Raw genomic sequence first — 20375 nt, forward strand, 5'->3', positions numbered from 1 at the left:
TAAAAAGAAAAAAACCCGGACTGGGAAGTCTTGTTTCCCAATGGCTATTTGGTGATATCAGTCATTAACATTATGCACTCCGGGGAAAAAAAATCTACCCTGTTTCCCCCAAAATAAGGCAATCCCTGATAATAAGCCCAATCGGGCTTTTGAGCACATGGCAATAAGGCCAAGCGCTTATTTCAGGGTTCAAAAAAATATAAGACAAGGTCTTATTTTCGGGGAAACACAGTAACTGATCTGAAGTCTCAGAACAATTATACATTAGGTAGTCCTCGATTTACAACAGTTCATTTAGTGACTGTTTGAAGTTACAACAGCACTGAAAAAAAGTGATTTATGATCGTTTTCCACACTTAACGGCCATTGCAGGCACCCCATTGCAGGGGTGGATTCTACTTACCTTTACTACCAGTTTGCAACAGGGCCGTGTGTGCGCTCTTCTGCGCAAGCGCAGAAGCGTTTTGATGATGTCAGGGTCGGTGGGCGGAGCCTCCCACCGGTTTTACTACAGATTCTATAGAACCGGTGTGAACCGGGGGCAACCCACCACTGTCCCCATGGTCACATGATCAAAATCCAGACACTTGGCAATTGACTCGTACTCATGAAGATTGCAGTGTCCTGGGATCATGTGATCCCCTTTTATGATCTGCTGACAAGCAAAGTCAATGGGGAAGCTTAACAAGCGTGTTACTAACTGAACAGCCACAGTGATTCACTTAACAGCTGTGGCAAAAGAGGTCATAAAATGGGGCAACAACATCCACTTAACAAATGTCTCTCTAACCAACATAAATTTTGGGGTCCCTTGGGGGTCGTAAGTCAAGGACTACCTGTACTTATAATACGTTCGAAAATAAACAGCAGACCTTCCCAGAGTTAAATTCACCATGGTTTTTTACTCAACTGTTCGGGGTTCGCCAGACATATTGAGCCATAGATTAGTCAGTCTGGATAGGTTTACCCGGCACACTATGCCTGAACTGTTTTTCCCTATCTTGGCATCTTGCAGATGTGTCTTTGAAAAAACCCAGAATTTCTCAGCCCTTGCTGAAAATTCCAGCATTTTGAAGTCCACATGTGTAAAAGTAACCAAGACTACACTGGCTAAAAGATAGCAATAGCAATAGCACATATATACCGCTTCATAGTGCTTTTACAGCCCTCTCTAAGCGGTTTACAGAGTTGGCCTATTGCCCCCAACAATCTGGGTCCTCATTTTACCCACCTCGGAAGGATGGAAGGCTGAGTCAACCTTGAGCCTGGTGAGATTTGAACTGCCAAATTGCAGGCAGCTGGCAGTCAGCAGAAGTAGCCTGCAGTACTGCACTCTAACCACTATGCCACCGATGATGGATTTGGTTGAAATTCAGTATGTTTGGACCCAATCTTAAGTCAGATGTTTAGACTGTAACTATAATTTGTTACGCCTGTTTCTATATCTTAGTCCAGTGTTATCTTTTCTATGCTTTCTTTCTAAGGTGAAGTGGCATTGGTATATGAAAATAGAGATTGATATATGAAAATAAAGATGCTTTATTCATGACTGACATACAGGTTGACTTTCAAGCATCCATTTTGTGATCGTTCGAAGTTACAGCAGCACTGAAAAAAGTGACTTACCACCATATGTCACATTTATGACCGGTGCAACCTCCCCATGGTCACATGATCAAAATTCAGATGCTTGGCAACTGGCATGTATTTATGACGGTTGCAGTGTCCTACAGTCCCGTGATCACAAGTTGCAACCTTCTGACAAGCAAAGTCAATGCGGAAGTCAGATTCACTTAACAATCGTGTGGCTAACTTAACAATGCTAGTGATTCATTTAACAATGAGGGCAAGCAAGGTCGTCAGATGGGCCAAAACTCACTGAACAATTTAGCAATGGAAATTCTGAGTTCAATTGTGGTTGTAAGTTGAGGACTACCTGAAAAAGACTCTTCATAGTTTTCTCCCAACACCTTTTTCTCTGCCTGATCAAAACTGTAGCTGTAGCCATACAGCTTCCTTTCATATTGGAAACATATGGGAAAATATAGAGATACCATTTTCTTCTCTGGGTGGAAAAAATAGTGATATTTTGATTAGAACTTGTGGCCATAGTGGAAGAATTAAGCACCCCGCTCCTCCATATTGTCATGCCAGTCAAGTTCAAGGCTACTCCTACCTCTGGAAGGACAGGGAAACCTATTTCAAGTTGCTTAAAAATATGTATACTTTTCCCTTCCCTTTTAATAAAGCATGCTGGTAATCAGAGGGAGATTTTATTGGACAAATTGTTTTAAAGTCTGAGGTTTTTTTTTTTTCCAAGGGAACAATACCCAGAGAAAGCCAGCATGTCATATACCTTTAATAATTATGTGGGAGAGAATTTTAATGAATGCATTTTCCTTTTCTAAGTTACTCATTTACTATAAAAGAAATAAAGAAGGTCGTCCTTCCCATCTAATGATTTAATTTCTTTCAACCTTGAGCACTGTTGGGTTGTTGGAGACCTTAATTTTAGGAATTCATTTGGTGGAAGAGCTGCTGCTGGGACATGTGATGGTCTGCGCTGGAAGCCCGCGTTGCTTATGGGTCTCCAACTTTGCATCTCCAACATTTCATTGAAGAAGACAAATGTCTGTCTGTCTGTCTGTCTGTCCTTACCATCTTTAGGAGCTCTCCAGTAACTTTGCAGGGATGCCATAACTCTGCTTCAACAGCAAGCCTTACATAGCATGAATGAGAAGATGAAGGGTAATGAAAGCCTTCTAATTAATCAAAAGTCCCTGGTTAAGAAATTACCACTGGTTACAAGGAAACATTGCTACATTACAGGATAAGGACTCTTTTCTCTGCAGAGCGTGGCATTTTCTTCCTCCCCTTTTTAATCAGCGTACGTACCCCAAGTCAAACATGTTTGGAGTAAGATAACATGGTTGGAGACAACATCAAATCTGGGTGGATCATAGGTTTTAAACTTCTAATTAATCAGAAGTAATTAGAAGTAAATAGAAAAGTAAAGCTCTGGTCCCCAGGGATCGATCCAGACTGGATCTTGCAACATTACCTTGGGACATCTATGTTTGCCTTCATTTGTGAACGTAACATCCTTTGCTGGTTGTATGCTATGGTTTCAAAGCTTTGCCTGAAGTTACTAAATCAGAGCAATGCCACTGTAGAAGGTTCGCACCCACCCCTCTCCTAGAAGAAGGAAATATTTTAGGAAATATTAAAAAGGCAGAATATTATATTTCCCTAAAGGGAGAAATATGCTCTTGAAGACAGAAAGCAGCCCCCACCTTTCTTAATAGCCCTCAGCAGATGTCAGCACTTAAGAGATAAAGAGATAGATGGCTCTATTCATAAGCAAATACCCTTACCCAAGATCCAATAAAGGTAGAATCCTAGCCCTCAGCCACAGTAGAAATTGCCCAGCACCCCTTCATTGCATCATCATCATCAGAAACTTCAACCAAACTTGGCTCAGACAAACTCCTAGAATTTGTACATGGCCTCATAGGAGTCTGACAACAGCCAATAGAACACATGTTGTTGCACAGGAACAGGAAACTCAAGTTCAAAGCCCAAGAGAAGTTATAAATACCCCTAACTCTCAACTCTATGAGGTCAGCTGCCCAGAATCACACGTGCTTGGTGGTTCTGCTTCATTAATATATGGACCCTCTTTCCAATCAGCATCCAGCCTCCATTTTGTCTCCAAAGCAGTAGCGGAACCAGTAGAGAACCAGTAGCGGAAATTTTGAGCAGTTCTGGAGAACCGGTAGCGGAAATTTTGAGTAGTTCGGAGAACCAGCAAATACCACCTCTGGCTGGCCCCAGAGTGGGGTGGGAATGGAGATTTTGCAATATCCTTCCCCCAGGACTGGAATGGGAATGGAGATTTTTCAGTATCCTTCCCCTGGAGTGGAGTGGGAATGGAGATTTTGCAGTATCCTTGCCCTGCCATGCCCACCAAGCCACACCCACCAAGCCACACCATGCCCACTAAGCCACGCCTACAGAACCGGTAGTAAAAAAATTTGGATTTCACCACTGCTCCAAAGCCTTTCTCCCAGCTTGGAACTGGACCTAGATATTTCTTCCAACACCACCATGGCTTTAATTTCAAGAACAGCTCTCTCAAGTCTTCCCTTTCGAGGCAGCAGCAGCTGATGTTTGATAGAAGGGCAAGAATTTTGGCTGGTACTACCTGTGCTTGCTTTCTTCTCTAGTGCACTAACCCCTGGTTTCAAATTACATGGCCTCCATCAGCTGCTGTGATGGTCATGCAGTGCTTTCCCTGAACTTTAGTTGTCCTCATATGATTGCATGCTGCAACCAATTACTTCTCCTCCTAGTCCCATTCCAAAGCTTGTGTTTCCTAGAATCCAACAGAATAACTTTCTTTTTTTCTGATATTTCAGAAACATCAGAAGAATGAAGGACGATACGGACAGAAATGGAGTTTAGCCACTCACTAGCTATTCCAGGATGAGCAAGTCATTTATTCCAGAACTATATATCTCCCAGCATGCCTAACCACTAATCTTGCTGGCTGGGGATGGTGGTCATTATTGTTCAAAGAGTATCTGGAGGACCAGTACTACTTTGCTTTATGAATTGACATGACGTAGTTAAGTGATTTGGGATTTTCATTCATGTTTAACTGTTCCATTGACTATGAGTTTAATGAGAAAAGGACTGCAAGTGGTCCAGACAAATGCTGATTGACTGCAAATGATGAAATGTTATTGACTACAAATGTATAACACTCTCACTCACACACACACACACAAATTATTGACATTGAATACTAGATAGCTAGCTACATAGCTAGCTAGCTGATAGATGATAGATTAGATAGATAGATGATAGATAGATAGATAGATAGATAGATAGATAGATAGATAGATAGACAGATAGACAGACAGACAGACAGACAGACAGACAGACATCAAAACTAGGTTAACCCTTACTATATTTCCAATGAATAGAATAGAATTAGAATTAGAATTCTTTATTGGCCAAGTTTTTTGACCAAGGAATTTGTCTTTGGTGCATATGCTCTCAGTGTACACAAAAAAAAAAGATAACATTTGTCAAGAATCATAAGGTACAACATAAGGTAATGATAGTCATAGGGTACAGATAAGCAATTGAATCATCCTAGGAAACAATCAATATAAATCGTAAGGATACAGCAACACGTTACAGTCATATAGTCATAAGTGGGAGGAGATGGGTGATAGGCGTGAGAAGATTAATAGTAATAGTAATGCAGACTTAGTAAATAGTTTGACAGTGTTGAGGGAATTATTTGTTTAGCAGAGTGATGGCGTTCGGGAAAAAACTGTCCTTGTGTCTAGTTGTTCTGGTGTGCAGGGCTCTATAGCGTCGTTTTGAGGGTAGGAGTTGAAACAATTTATGTCCAGGATGCGAGGGGTCTGTAAATATTTTCACAGCCCTCTTTTTGACTCGTGCAGTATACTACAATTGTAATATTGTAATTGTAATTATATTCCAATACATACACACAGTAAGAACTAATAGCTCTGATGTCATGCTTGCAAAGCTAGGAAAAATAAAGCCATTTAGAAACCAAATGAGAAGACAAGAGTACTAAGATCAGCATGTTCATGCCTGATCTGTGTTGTACAAGATGAAAATAACCAGGGTCATTGCTTGTTTATAAGGTTTTCAACCAAAGCTTGTTCCAATATAGGAAAAATTTAACCATAAAACAGCAGGAGGATTTCTGGAGTGGTTTTCTTGATTTCTTCAAAAGTGCTTGTCCCAAAGGAAGACTAATCGGGTCTTACCTCCCAAGATGGCAATATGTACCAATTTGCTTGCTTTCTCCTGTCAAAGGTTCAGTTCAAATGCCTTTGCAAATAAGAGAGTGTCTTTTTAGTTACATGAAGATGCTAACTCATCAATACATTTTAAAATATATTGCACTCAAATACACTTTGTCAGTGGGAATCTACTGAAGTCAAGCAAAATTATGCTTCTTCAGCAGCCTTATGAGCTATTCCTGCCCTGCTTACTAACAACGGGAATTAGTTGCCTATCCTGCAACATGCAGAAATTATACCCACGTCAAAATTTTGTGGTGAGCAGCACTATAAAATTGAACATTCCACATATGATTCATGGGTAATTCCATGATCTTGCAGATAAGATTTACTGTAGAATTAACATGAGTAACTTTCTATGCTGTCTCAGTCAGTAGGTGTACAATTTCAGGCAGGGCATTTTATAAGCTTCCCCAAGTAGAAACTGGGACCTGGCACAGTCCATTATTCTTGGGGTACAGCCGCATTTCCCTGGGAACTAGTGATATAATTCTCCTTTTCCCATTATCTTTGTATTTTTCAGTGTTGTTCAATCAACTGTTTTTATTGCTTTACGTACACAGGGAATCATCAACTTACAGCCATAATTGAACCCGCAATTATGGTCATAAGTTAGTTGTAAAGCAAATCACCATGTGACCAGACCGGATTTTACAACCTTTTGTGCAGCAGTCATGGTGTACATAAACCAAAATACCATGGTTGTTAAATAAACACAATAGCCATTAAGCAAACCCATTGTTTGCTCTGGGGCAGGTTTTTTCCAGAAACCAGAAGTCAACATGGCTTTTCAATGTAGTATCGCGATCACATGACCATGAGATGCCACAAATGGCGGCAAATGCAGACTGGTTGCTCAGCAACCAGAATATGGTCATGTGATTCTGGGGAGGGGAACCTGGATGTGAAATTTCAAAACTGAATCATAAGTAGCTTTTTGGGGGTCCATCGTAACTTCAAACGGTCGCTAAGCAACTGGTCATAAGTTGGCAACTACCTATTGCAGAGGCAAGGTTTTTTTTTCTTAAACATGCCCTTTCCAAAAAACAAACAGCTGTGAAACAGAATTTGAGGCTAGATGGTGGGTGAGGCATATATGTACATAAAGGAGAATATTAATCCTAGTTTATAATTTTGCTGCCCTGGTTTGGACCGATTGCAGTTTCCAAATTTTTAAAGGCAGATCCACATCAGGGACATCCGTACAGGGGAAAGAGTGTAAAATAAGTCAGTATGGTGGGTGCTTATGTGATTAAAGCCCCACCCTTTTAAAAAGGGAATGGTGTGAGGGATACATGTAAACAAGAAGTGGGATTCCCATCATGTGGATCTGGCAACCATCTTGACCACAGATTTCCTTGGTCATGTATTGCATTCACAGCATTGTATATTCCTATCACCGTGCTTTAAACTTTTGGCTTCAAGAAAAGTGCAGAATTGCTCAATTAAACAAAAAAATAATAATATTTGTTTTTTAAATCGAGTGAAGACCTCTGAAACAACGAAAGATTCAGTATTATTTTTCTTAAACAGTATATTAGTGGACTTTACTTCTAACACCTTTACTTTTCTACGTACACAAATGTGCATTCCTGTTTGTGGATTTCAGTGTATATTTCACATATACACTGTTTCTAGCATGAAACAGTGTATATGTGATGACAAATAAAGCTTCTAACATGCCACAGGACTGTTTCTCTTAAAATAGATGAGCACATAAACCCTGCTGTAATTTGCATCTCAATCTTCCTTCCATATTATAATATTTAATGTGCTCGGTAGAAGAAATTATTAAATAAACAGGATGTAATCGCATTGACTGTCATCCCATTAGGTTGATTTTAAATAGCTACCTTTTTGCTTTGATGCAGTTCAGTTTTTCAAGGGTGATCACTGCTTGTCATCAAAAGGTTTATTTATTTATTTATTTATTTATTTATTTATTTAATTAATTAATTAATATACCGTCCTACTCCCAAAGGACTCAGGGCGGTGAACAGCCAAACAGTAAAAATACATGGATACAAAATTTAAAAACAAAGTAAAATCGAATTAAACAATTTGGACCAAACAAATTAAAACCCCAATCATTTAAAAAACCGATTAAAATTTGCATAATTAAAAAGAGGGAAAAAATTAGGCCAGGCCCACCTGGTGGAATAAAAAGGTCTTAAGAGCGCAGTGGAAGGTGTGCAGATCCGGGATTCTCCCTATCTCCGGGGGGAGCTCATTCCAGATAGTAGGTGCCCCCACAGAGAAGGCTTTCCCCCTAGGGGCCGCCAGTCGACATTGTTTGGCTGACGGCACCCGGAGGACAGCGTCATCTCCCATGGACATCTGCATCAGAGGTGGTATTCAGGAGGTTATGACCAGTTCTGAAGAACCAGTAGCTGAAATTTTGAGTAGTTCAGAGAACCGGTAAATACCACCTCTGACTGGCCCCGCCCCCATCTATTCTCTGCCTCTCGAGTCCCAGATGATTGGGAGGAAATTGGGATTTTGCAGTAACCTTCCCCTGGAGTGGGGTGGGAATGGAGATTTTACAGTATCCTTCCCCTGCCATGCCCACCAAGCCACGCCCACCAAGCCATGCCATCCCCACCAAGCCACGCCCACAGAACCGGTAGTAAAAAATGTTGAATCCCGCCACTGGTCTGCATGCTTTGCCGTATAAAAGACTGCAATCGAGAATGCAAGAAGAGTCAATGGTAGAGAACATGAGTTAGAAGTAATGCTTGCTTAACAAAGGTAATTGGGACTGGAATTTCCATTGGTAAGCAATGCAATCATTATGTGTGATGTCATGTGACTATGACAGTTAGCAATAGCAGTTCTGGCAGTCCCTGTGCTGCCACATTCCCCCCACTCCCCACATACACACGTACAGCAAGAGTTCTACAGGCGTTTCTTCACACACACACACCCAAACAGGTCCTCAGAAAGCCTCATGCAGGTTCCAATCCTGAGCTCAGCACAGTGAGAGTCATTGGGCAACAGAGCCCAATGGGCAGACAAGAAGTCCAGGAAACCACTCCATGAGTCGAACAGGTCCCAGGATTCATGGCACGAGCACACAAGACACGGAACTGGGCATGTTGCTCCAGCAATGCTCAAGTCCTTGGGGGGGGGGTTAAGTAGCCAATGCGGGTGCATCCCTTCACCAGAGGCGAGGTTGCCTCCTCGCGAGTAGTCTAGCTGACCAGCATTCTGCCTGTCTCTTCTCTGCCCTACGTGTCCTTGGATCAGGAGGAGGTATGCACTCCACTCCACCTCTTCATCATCACTAACGGGCAGCAGCTGCTCCCGGTTCTCACCTGGACCCCCCTGGCCAACTTGCTGCAGCTGTGACTCACCTCTCTCGGCCTCGGTGAGTCGCTCGTCCGGTCATCTCAGCTGAGGCTGTTCTGTCAGGCTGGCACTCTCCAAGCCCCAATCCGGGCCATCACTTGCATTCGTGCTTTCTTTTGTTGACTCAAACCGGGGTGAAATCTACTTACCTTCCCTACCAGTTTGGAAGTGCACACGCCCCGCACACGTGCATCACATGCGCACATGGACCCTCTGTGCATGCACAGAGGGTAAAAAAACAGGTTACTTCCTGATTAAAACCAGGAAGTAATGATGATTGGGTGGGTGGGCAGAGCCTCGTGCTGCGGTTGCTACCGGTTCTCCGAACCAGGGGTGAAATGCTCCCGGTTCGGACTGGATCGCCTGATCTGGTAGCAATGGCGGCGGGTGGTTCGGAGAACCAGTAGCAAAAATCCCTGCCCCCGCCCCACCATGCCCAGCTGAGCCGCACGATCATCAGTGGCTTTTTTTTTTTAAAACTTTTAAAAGCATTTTTTCTACAACTTCTTCCACTGAAGAAATATAGAAAAAGCACAGGAGAGAACCAACCTAGAAATAAGGATAAAATTCCCGACAGCGTGTACAATTAATTAATGGAAAGGTTTGCCTCCAGAAATTCTGGGTGTTCCATCGTTATAAGAGATTGGACAACCATTTGTTTGAAATAGTATAGGGTCTCCTGCTTGAGTAGGGGGGAGGTTTGGGCTAGATGTCCTCCAAGCAGGGGTGAAATCCAGCAGGTTCTGACAGGTTCTGGAGAACCAGTAGCGGAAATTTTGAGTAGTTCTGAAAACCGGCAAATACCACCTCAGAGTGGGGAGGGAATGGAACAGTGGTGGGTTCCTCCCAGTTCGGGACGGTTCGGTCGAGCCAGTAGCGGTGACGATATGACGTCACCGAATTGGTTCTCCCACCCCACCCCCGCCCTCCCACATTATTCTTACCTTTTATTTGGTCCCACCCCCAATCTACTGCTGCCTCCTGAGTCTCAGCTTATGACTAGAGGGAAAAAAACCGTTTAAACTCTTGCCACTGGGCTTCAAAGGGCCGTCCCACAGCTGTTCAGTGTTAAAAGCAAACAAATGAGTCGGGTCGTAAGTGCGAGGACTGGTCGTAAGTGCGAGGACCTTCCAGAAATGACTGACCAGCTAGCCATGCCCACCTAGTCACATGACCTCCAAGCCACACCCACAAAATAAGCCACGCCCACAGAACCGGTAGTAAAAAAATTTAGAACCCACCCCTGGAATGGAGATTTTGCAGTATCCTTCCCCTGGAGTAGGGTGGGAATGGAGATTTTGCAGTATCCTTCCCCTGCCGCGCCCACCAAGCAACACCGACCAAGGCACGCCCACAGAACCAGTAGTAAAAAAAAATTGAATTTCACCACTGCCTGCAAAGACCTGCTCCTCTCTTATCCTGCTGAAACTAAAAGGGATGAAAGTATTTAGGATGAAAGTGAGAGAATGTTGGAAAGAGTATTTTAGAGAAGTTCTTGAGAATGGAAACGATATGTGGGAGAGTGGAAGTGAAATTTTCAAAGTGTGCTGAAAAGTGAGTCGTGTAATTTTAAGATCCATGGACTTCAACTCCCAGAATTCCCCAGCCAGCCTGAGAATTGAAGTCCACAAGTCTTAAAAGTTGTCATGGTTGGACATCCCTGGTCTAACTGGGTAAAATTTGGATGTGATTTGCTTACGAAGGGGCTGCCTAAAAACTACCACGGTGATCTGACAATTCAAAGAAGGCTTTTATTGTTCCGTTATAAAAAAAATGAAGAGGTAGCAAGAGCGAATGTATTGCAAAGTAGATCTCATTTGGCAGAATTTTGATTGAAAATGTACAAACATATAATGTGAGCAACACTTGAGAAAGGCAAGTAAACAAACATCCAGCAGATTTTTGCTCTTTGTAGGCCATGGAGAAATGTATACGTGTGAGTAAGATAGTATATGGTGCGTTCCAGTGGTGGGTTGCCCCCGGTTTGGACCGGTTCGCAAGAACAGTAGTAAAACCGGCGGGAAGCTCCGCCCACTGACCCTGACATCATCAGGAAGCTTCTGCGCAGAAGCGTGCACGGCCCCGTTGTGAACCGGTAGTAAAGGTAAGTAGAACCCACCCCTGGTGCATTCTGATTTAGAGAAAGTTTATGGTGAAATAAAGAAACTTGAGTTATGGAGTATTTTGTAGGAATATGAAGATTAGCTGCTGAGTGCAACAAAAATGGTATAGTGAATGATTCAGTACTGAGCAGGGAGTAAATCAAGGGAGAAGTGATCTTCTCTTGGATGTTTAATAAATCCATAGATAATTATCAAGAGTATTTGTGGCAACAGAAGGCGTGTGCTTGGTTGGGAAGATAAATACATATCTTCTTTTGTTTGCAGAAAATTGGCGTTGCTGGATAGAATCTGAATTACTTGCAGCGAACATTCAATTGTACAATGCAACCAGGAATATGGTTCTGGACAATGTTTAAAGAGCAAGATAACTGTGTTTGACAGGAGAAAGAGAGTTAATGTCTAAAAGTTATACATAAGGAATACTTGGTGTACTCTGAGCTGGCTTGCTTTCTTGCAGATGTTTCCACCCTGATAATGTTACCTAGTGGGGTAATTAAACATCTTCCAGAAAACATCATTTTTTCAACTCAGAGCTACAAATATTCTCCTTTATCAGTTATACATAAGGATGGTCAGAGATAAAGCAAGTTCCTTATAAAGTATTTTTCCCTTTCTATGATGGAAATGGAAAAAAAGTGTTGATTTTTGGATTTAATGATTGAAAAGGAACTATATAGGGGGCTGAAGGAATTTTTGTAGTGTCAAAGAGAAGGTGGAATAATGAGTTTGCTTATAACTGTTGAAAAAGTCTGATTTGTGTTTTGCATTTTTTCCCTTGTTTCCTTTGTTCTTCACACTATTTTCCCCTTTTTCTCATTTCTTTTCTCTTTGCCTTATATTCTTTCTTTACATTTATTATGTAATAATAAATAATTTATTTATTAACCCTTCTCTGTGAGGGCTCCAACCCTTTGGAATGAACTGCCCCCCGGAGATACGGAATATCCCTGATCTCCGTGCTTTCCGCCGTGCCCTCAAGACCCTGATGCTCCAACAGGCGGGGCTAATCATATGAACATGTGAATGATTTTTTTAAATGTTATCTAATTCTGGGTTTTATTTAATTGGCCAAACTAAGTAATAATTTTAATTAGCAATTTTATGATGTTTGTGTGTCTATATTTTTCTTGTCTGTACACCGCCTTGAGTCCTTCGGGAGAAAGGCGGTATAGAAATATAATTAATAAATAAATAATAAATAATGTACGTAAAATTTTTTAATAAAAATTATAAAAAGTTATAAAGATGAACTTTTTGCTCTTGGCAAAATGTTTTCTAAAAATGAGAAAATGGATGAAGAAACTAAGGTGTGAAAATGCTGGTTATAAGTAAAGGAAGAGAAGATACAGAAGATGGGAAAGACTTCTGGTTAATAGAGTAGCAGAGTTGGAAGAGACCTTGGAGGTCTTCTAGTCCGATTCCCTGCTGAAGCAGGAGACCATATACCATTTCAGACAAATGGCTGTCCAATCTCTTCTTAAAAACCTCCGGTGATGGAGCACCCACAATTCCTGGAGGCAGCCTTTTTCACCGATTTCCTGTCAGGAAATTTCTTATTTCTAGGTTGTTGGATGGAGTTGATCAATCAGGAAAGACTCAAGAAAAGTGATGAAGAGGGTTGAGATCTATCTTGCCCGCTCACACACACCTACCTAAACACACATCCTGGCAAATTTTGACCCTTCCACCCATAGATAAGATACCTATGTTGAGAAGTTTAAAGAACAGAATGCAAGGTATGAATTGGTATGCGAATGCATAGGAGAAAGGATTGTTTGCAAGGATAGGCATGGATTGATATAATGGTGTAGATTTTCAATTGTTTTATACCTGTGTCCGTTTTTGTTTTGTTAAATCTGTTTCTCCACTTGCAACAACTTTGCTTATTTCAATAGTGTGATTGGTTTATATACATATAAAGGAAATGTCACCCAATACCATTTTTGTATTGTGCGGTTGGTTAACATGATCCTTGTTTTCAGATATGGGTACTTTTGAAGGTATCCATGGAAATTGAGGAATTCCCATCAAACTCAGGAAGGTGACTAGGTGCCTTGCACTAATTTAGAATCCCATCTCTATTCTCCATTGTGATTAATGTCTTCCCCAGGGAAACCAGCTAGAGTTGAAGTCTGCGTTGCTCATTTCTGGAATATTTTGTAGGCCAGAAAAAAATCCTGGAGTGATACCAACATGGAAATGTGACAAAGAGCCAAACATACTTCAGTCTAAGCTTCTAGACTTTAACTCAGTCAGTGGGTTTGGCAACCTCCTCCAGAACAAGCACGATTGGAAGGAAAGGGGAAATACCTTATCTTGCATGATTTCAACAGGGAGTTTGGAAACTGAAATTTAGTTCCATTGAGTAGAAAAATTGGTTTTCAAATTGTTGAGTAGAAAAATGTTTTCTTGGTGATCTGAAGTTGAAACCTAATCACATAAGCTTCTATTGCCTAGACCTCATGGGAATGCATCATTTAAGTTTGGAAGAAAAACTATGAACCATAGCCGATAGCTTAATAGCATTATAGGCCCTCAATCTTCTAGTGCTAATTTCTATTATGGTGAACATGGAAAGAAACCAGCACATGAAGGTCCTTTAAGCTGGGCAAGATCTTCTCGCTTGGCAGAATGGCCTTCTCTCTTCCCTTTTCTCCCCTCCCCAATTGCTTATAAAGTAGCCAATAAAAACAAGAACAGAAGCAAGTTATTACAAAAACGGTTTTTATCAGGAAAAGTAAAAAAAAACCAAGTTGCATAGAAATTCTTCAAAAACTTGAACATCAAGTGTATTTCACGTGAAACGGTAATCAATGGAAGCACCAGAGACCCGACTGCGAGGGGTCCTGCCCCCGTCGCAACTTCTTAGCATCAACTTTAAGACACACATCCCCAGAATTTTTAAGCACGGACAGGGCCCAGTCCACCTGCTGCCCTGTTCCTCCCACTGGTCTCATTCACAAAAAAAATGGAGTTGCACAGCAGTGCTCAGTGGATTAAATCCCCCCCTCCCTCCCATTCAGCCAGAAGTCTATATTTAGCTGCCTCCTTTTTTTAGCTGCCCAAGTGTCAGTAGTGGAACGGCTTCACATTCATCTTGTATTAATGTTACACATGCTTGGTCCTTTTAGACCTGAACACTTATTAACACACACCGCAACTTTCACCAGACATCCATTGATTACTATCTACTTTTTTTTTCTCTCCCATTTGTTGTTTTTTTTAAAAAAAGCTTAACAGGGGGGAAAAAAAGAGGCAACCTTCATCTATCTTTAGCGGCAGCCCCGCTGCTGTAAAGTTATCAGCTGTCAGGAAAACAAAAAATACTGCTAAATCAGTAAGAGAAAGTCATCCCATTGGCAGACGAGGATTTTTAAAGCTAGCATAGTGTATTTCCAGGTCTACTATACGGGAGTGAGCTTTGTTGCTGGTCAGAATTAAGTAGCAAGAGTGCTATTCTTACAGTCGAATCTTGCTTTCTGCCTTCTCTTCGGACTATCTCCCACTATTGCTGTAAATCAAACTTCCATCTAATCTATAACCTACTGTGGCTCCAAAGGGACAACCACTTCTTGAAAAATCAGCTTATGTTCCATAGCCCTTTTAAAGTAACATACCTCCCCGGTTTGGGCTGAAAGTAGCCCCAACTTAAAGAGTAAAACGCTCAGTTGGTTCAACCTAAGAGGAAGAAGGCTACCTTTTCAACATTCCTCTATGAGCAATTGTTCAGAGCTATACAGCTTCTTTTTGATGACCCTAAAGCCTGTGCTGAGCTTCAGGGACTGACTGAAGCCCGGAGAGAAAGCAGAACCGGAGCTAAAGAGTCCTTGGATTTTAGGCCACAGGCGGGAATCCAGTCTCAGAACAAGCGTCAGCTGGAAAGTAGGCACCAGGTTCGGATCCACAGCAATCTGCTCCACGCTGTGGCACACCTTCCCTTGCTCCACGCACAGGTCGATGAGGGCTCCCCTCAAGCCGCAGGGCTCTCGGTAAGCCAAGTGAAGCAGCTCCTTGCTCACTTGGGTGACCAGCTCGTTGGGCATGAAGAGCCGGGAGGGACGGTTGGAGTAGAGCTTGGCTTTGTTCAGGGTGACCTGGATGAGCTTCATGAGGTTGGCGCACAACAGCTCATCCTCGGGGTCGTTGAGCAAATCGAAGTCGGGCAAGGACACCTCATCCAGATATTCCTGGGCGTCTGGAAAACGAAACAAAACAGGCCAGTGAGTCTCAGGCATGTACAGACACACACACACAAAAACAACAACACCCCTCTGCCCCCGCCCCCCCCCCAACAAAGAGAATTCAACCTCAGCTTCAGCTGAAAGAGATCTCTCTAAAAGCCAGGACAGCCGAGAGACCTAAAAGGGCAATGCGCCTTCCTTTTCCATATTCTCCAAAGCTTTAGCGCCTTCTAAAGGGGCTGGACTACAACTCCCATCGTGCTGAGAAGACAAGTTGGCTTCCCATGGGTCGGAATCCCAAAACTCTCTAGGTTTCCCAAAGCCAACTCTCTCTCTCTCTCTATCCTCCCAACTTATTCGTCCAGCATGATGGATGTTGTAGTCCCACCAGCCCACCGAAGAAAGCGCTCGGCGGAAGCCGTCTCTCACCTCCTTCGGAGCTCAAACTGCTATCCAGGGACTCGCAATCGGAGTTCTCCAGCCTGGCGGCGGTGCGGCTAGCCGCTTCTTGGTAGACGCTCTTCTCCCAGGCGAAGGCAGGCGCCGGGTTCTCCCTCTGCTCCGGAATGGGAGGCAAGGAAGGGAAGCCGTCCCAAGACACCGGCATCTTCCTCGACGGAGCGCCCGGGCTTGCAGGTTGTTGAGAGGCTGGAATCGCCGGCCGGGGAAACGACTCTGGAGGAGGAGGAGGAGGAGGAAGAAAGGACCATTAACTTCCACGGTATCACCTGCAATGGTGGGGGGGGGTGGCGGCCAGACCAGGAGCCCCGGAGACCAGCGGTCACCTCTTCCCTCTCTTCCCCCCTACCCAAAAGAAATACTTACCAGCTTGCAGGACGCCTGGGCGAGAGAGTGGAGGGGAAAAAAACCACAAGCGTCTCGGGGCTAAAAGGCACCAAACCCTGAAGGCGTTTAAACAATGGAAAAGAAAAAAAAAATAAGACGGTCAATCCAAAGCTCGGCGTCCGTCGGTCCCTCCTGCCTCTGCTCCCTTTGCCCTCTTCTTGGCACTGCGCTCCCAGCCCCCCGGTGCCGCCTTTAAATAGTCAGGTCAAGGGGGAAGCTCCGCCCCTTGCTCACGCTCACCCCTTTCTGCTCGTTCGCTCTCTCGTCGCTGACTGGCCGGCCGGGAAGACGGGCTGGGCCAATCGCGAGCGGCTGCACGTTCGCAACGTTCTCTCCTGCCCGGTTACAAGCAGACCGGGACACACCTCTCTTCGTGCCGGACGGGGCTAAAAGCTGGGGGTGTTGAGGGGTGTGTGTGGGTGAAGCAAGCAGGGACAGGGAGGGGGGAAGGCCCGGGGGACTGTGGAACAATAGGAAGGGGGGATGTGCCTCTGCCCTCCCCCCCCGCGCCTGTTTGGTTTGAACCCTGTGCTCCGGGAGCCTAGAAAACCTGAATCCTGTTTTTCTGAATGCAATCCTTGCTTGCCACGCCGAGTTGCGTGAAACTTAAGTTGGGACTTCGCACCCGCAGATGGCTTGTTCCCCACTTTCTGTGCATGATGCCCCTCATTTAACCTGGTTGGGGGAGCCAAGATGGGCTGGGCGAGCAGATCCCGGGAAATCGAGCCCAGCCAAGAAACCAAGTTCAACATTGACTCCCCCCCTCTTTTTTTTTTTTGCAAAGTTATCATGACTGTAAAACTTATTTATGGGTGGGGGCGCCTCTTAAAAGCAAGAGGGTCCCCCCCCTCCCGCCTTCCCTTTTAATGGACCTTAATTCGGGCTAAAGCAGGATTTTTTGGGGATAATAAATCAATCATAGGCTCAAGGGAGCCAGGCTCAAGCCAGCATCGGTCTTAAAAAGAGGCTTAAGAAGAGCCTTGGTAGTACAGTGGTCTAAGGCACCCTGTTATTAAGCTGGTTATTAAGACCAGCTGCCTGCAATTACTGCAGGTTCGAATCTCGCCAAGGCTCAAGGTTGACTCAGCCTTGACTTCCATCCTTTCTAAGGTAGGTAAATTGAGGACCCAGTTTGTGGGGGCAATAAGCTGACTTTGTATAAATATACAAAAGTATGAAGGCTATTGCTTATTGCATTGTAAGCCGCCCTGAGTCTCCGGAGAAGGGCGGCATATAAATCAAATTAAAAAAAAAAAAAGATATGAAATCTAACATACAGGCTTCGTGAGATTCCCACGTCCGGAGGCAAGTGCCGATTCCTTTGGTTCGAAGTACGTGTGAACCGATCTGGGATGCGTTCAGAAGTCACGACTATCCAGGCTTATTCAAGTGAACCTTTGTTTAAGCTAACTATTTTTTTTTTTTTTTGGCTAGAGAAACCCTAATCGATTAGAGTTTGTTTCCAACTCCCCCCCGTGGACGCCCGTGATTCACACCCAAAAGTCCCACCCAATGCATGTAACGCGTTTCTTCGTGTTGTGTGCACTGATTAAATGCTCGCTCGGCCTCTTTCCCCCCTCCTCCTCCGATTTTTCCCTTAATCCTGGATTTCTCGATGATGATGATGTATTTTATTTATTTATTTATTTTATTGAATTTCTATACCGCCCTACTCCCGAAGGACTCAGGGCTGTGAACAGCCACAAAATAAAACACATAAATACAACAATTTAAAATAGAATAAAAACGAATTAAATAATTTGGCTGAGACAAATTTAAAATACCCAATAATTTAAAAACAAATTAAAATTTACATTTAAAAAGGGAGAAGATTTAGGCCAGGCCAGCTTGATGAAATAAGTGATTATTTCATTGATTATAGTGATTATAAATAAAAGTGATGATCTCTTTTATTCATTAAACATGAAACTCAAAGTCAACTGAACATTTAAAAATGTGTCACAAATACTGGTGCTAATGGTTGGTTATGGGTTCAATACTTCAACCCAGAAGGGTGATGATGATGATGATTCGCTTAAATCTTAGGACGGCTTGAATCTTTTTCCTCGCAAAGGATCGGGCGGTCAAACTTGGACCTTAATACGATTCATTCTCTCTCTCTCTCTCTTTTTTAGTGGAAACGCCAAGAGCAACATAAAGAAGAAAGTCAAAATTTGGGGGTGGGGGTGTGAGGCGATAAACTGTGTCAAAAGCCTGGCTACTGTGCTCAAGTGGAGCAACAGTTGCCCTTTAAGCGGAGCCCGAGCGTTGCATTTGTTTGTTTGTATGTATGTATATATAAATATAAAAATAAATACATTTTTAAAAAAGGCATGCCTTGGAAAGATCCAGCATCCCCAGGAAGGGCTCGATCTAGTTCTAATGGTTTTTTTTTTAATTTTATTTTATTTATATGCCGCCCTTCTCCGGAGACTCAGGGTGGCTTACAATGCGTTAAGCAATAGCCTTCATACTTTTGTATATTTATACAAAGTCAGCTTATTGCCCCCACAAACTGGGTCCTCATTTCACCTACCTTAGAAAGGATGGAAGGCTGAGTCAACCTTGAGCCTTGGAGAGATTCGAACCAGCAGAAATTGCAGGCAGCTGTGTTAATAACAGGGTGCACTAAACCACTGTACTATCAAGGCTCTTGCTTTTTTTTGCCCAGAATCTGCTCCCATTCCCTTCCAGGACGCCCCCCCCCCCAATGTCATAGAACCGCTTTCCCCCAATGGGGGTCCTGTCTGCGGGATGGATGGATGGATTCCCAATGAGAATCGGTCAGGCGCATTCACACGACTCTTGAGTCTCAACACGTGTTGAGACTCTTCCCTGGGAGAAGGAAGGTGGGAATCGTGGCCCGATTGCTCTCTGCAGCTTCGGCAGACGAAGGTCGGGTGGGGGGGGGCGATTTTGCAGGACCGAGAGCTCCAGGCTTTTCAGCAAGAGGCGGGCACTCCCGCCGGGTCCTAGCGCCTCCTGGACTCCCAAGCCTTACTGTAGTAGTAGTGTACCGTGTAAGCGATCGCGAAGGTTGCATCAGGATCGGCGAGCGAGGAAACGGCCGGGCGGGGGGAGGGGGAAAAAGGAAGCTTCCGCCGCGCGTTGCAAGAAGAGAAGTCGTTTCATCAGAAAAAAAAAAAAGAAGAAGAGAAGTCCTCTGTAAATTAGATGACCTCCTGGAAAGTTTAAAGTTATAAAAGTCTGATTCATTGCTGGCTTTTCTGGAAATTAGCTTCCAGAAGTCGCAACTCTGCGTCACTCTCCTCTTGAGGAGGGTAGGAAGCTGCTCAAAGAGAGTCGGAGTAAGAGGGGGTGGGGGGAGAAAAGCACCTAAAACACCAGTATAGCTCAGGGTTGCTTAGGCAATTTCATACGTGGAAAGTAGGTAGGCAGGCAGGCAGTTAAGAGAGAGAGAAAAAGAAAGAAAGAAAAAAGAAAGGAAATAAAGAAGAGGAAAGGAAGGAAAGAAGGAAGGAAAAGGAAAGAAAGAAAAGAAAGAGTTGGAAGTTAAAAGGCCTCTGATATGCTCCCCCTTTTCTCAGCCTCCAAGCTATTTGGTCGATTTTAGCCAGATAAAATGGTGGAACAGGGAAATAACATTGCTCTTTGTGGGTTTTTTTCCCCTATAGATCAGCTATTAACGGTATAATTAGCCCATCTTGACACATCATTTTTTTTACCTCAAGAACACACAAACACCTTAATACACACATACATGCACAAAGAAAGGTGGGGGGAATCAGAGCTCTTAAGTTTTACACACTGTGGTCAGGCATTTTCATTGTAGATCTTCGGTTAACTTAAGTTAGACTATTTTTTTAAATTTTTTATTAAGTTTTTAATTAAAGACAAAACACAAAACACAAAAACACACCCAGTGTATAATACAAAATAGGGAGAAACGGAGGAATTTTTTTTTCATCTTCAGGTCTTCCAAAATAGACTATTTTCATCCCATCATACCTGCTCAGTGACTGCAAAATACACAGAAGAGGAGAAATAGCAGAGTTCCTTTTTTATTT

At 43.3% G+C, this 20375-nt stretch overlaps 1 protein-coding gene across 1 annotated transcript; it reads right to left on the reverse strand.

Moving 5' to 3' along the window:
• Positions 1-14027: 14027 nt before the first annotated feature.
• DDIT4 (DNA damage inducible transcript 4) lies at positions 14028-16599 on the reverse strand. The gene is made up of 3 exons (XM_034425991.2): positions 16327-16599; positions 15931-16176; positions 14028-15515 (listed from the first exon to the last, which is right to left on the reverse strand). The coding sequence occupies exons 2-3, from the start codon at positions 16106-16108 to the stop codon at positions 15022-15024; spliced, it is 672 nt and encodes a 223-aa protein (XP_034281882.1). The 5' UTR covers positions 16109-16176; positions 16327-16599; the 3' UTR covers positions 14028-15021.
• Between the last annotated feature and the right edge of the window lie 3776 nt (positions 16600-20375).

This window comes from Pantherophis guttatus, chromosome 6 (genome assembly GCF_059756535.1).
Source record: "Pantherophis guttatus breed Tessera chromosome 6, ASM5975653v1, whole genome shotgun sequence".
Taxonomy (NCBI): Eukaryota; Metazoa; Chordata; class Lepidosauria; order Squamata; family Colubridae; genus Pantherophis; species Pantherophis guttatus.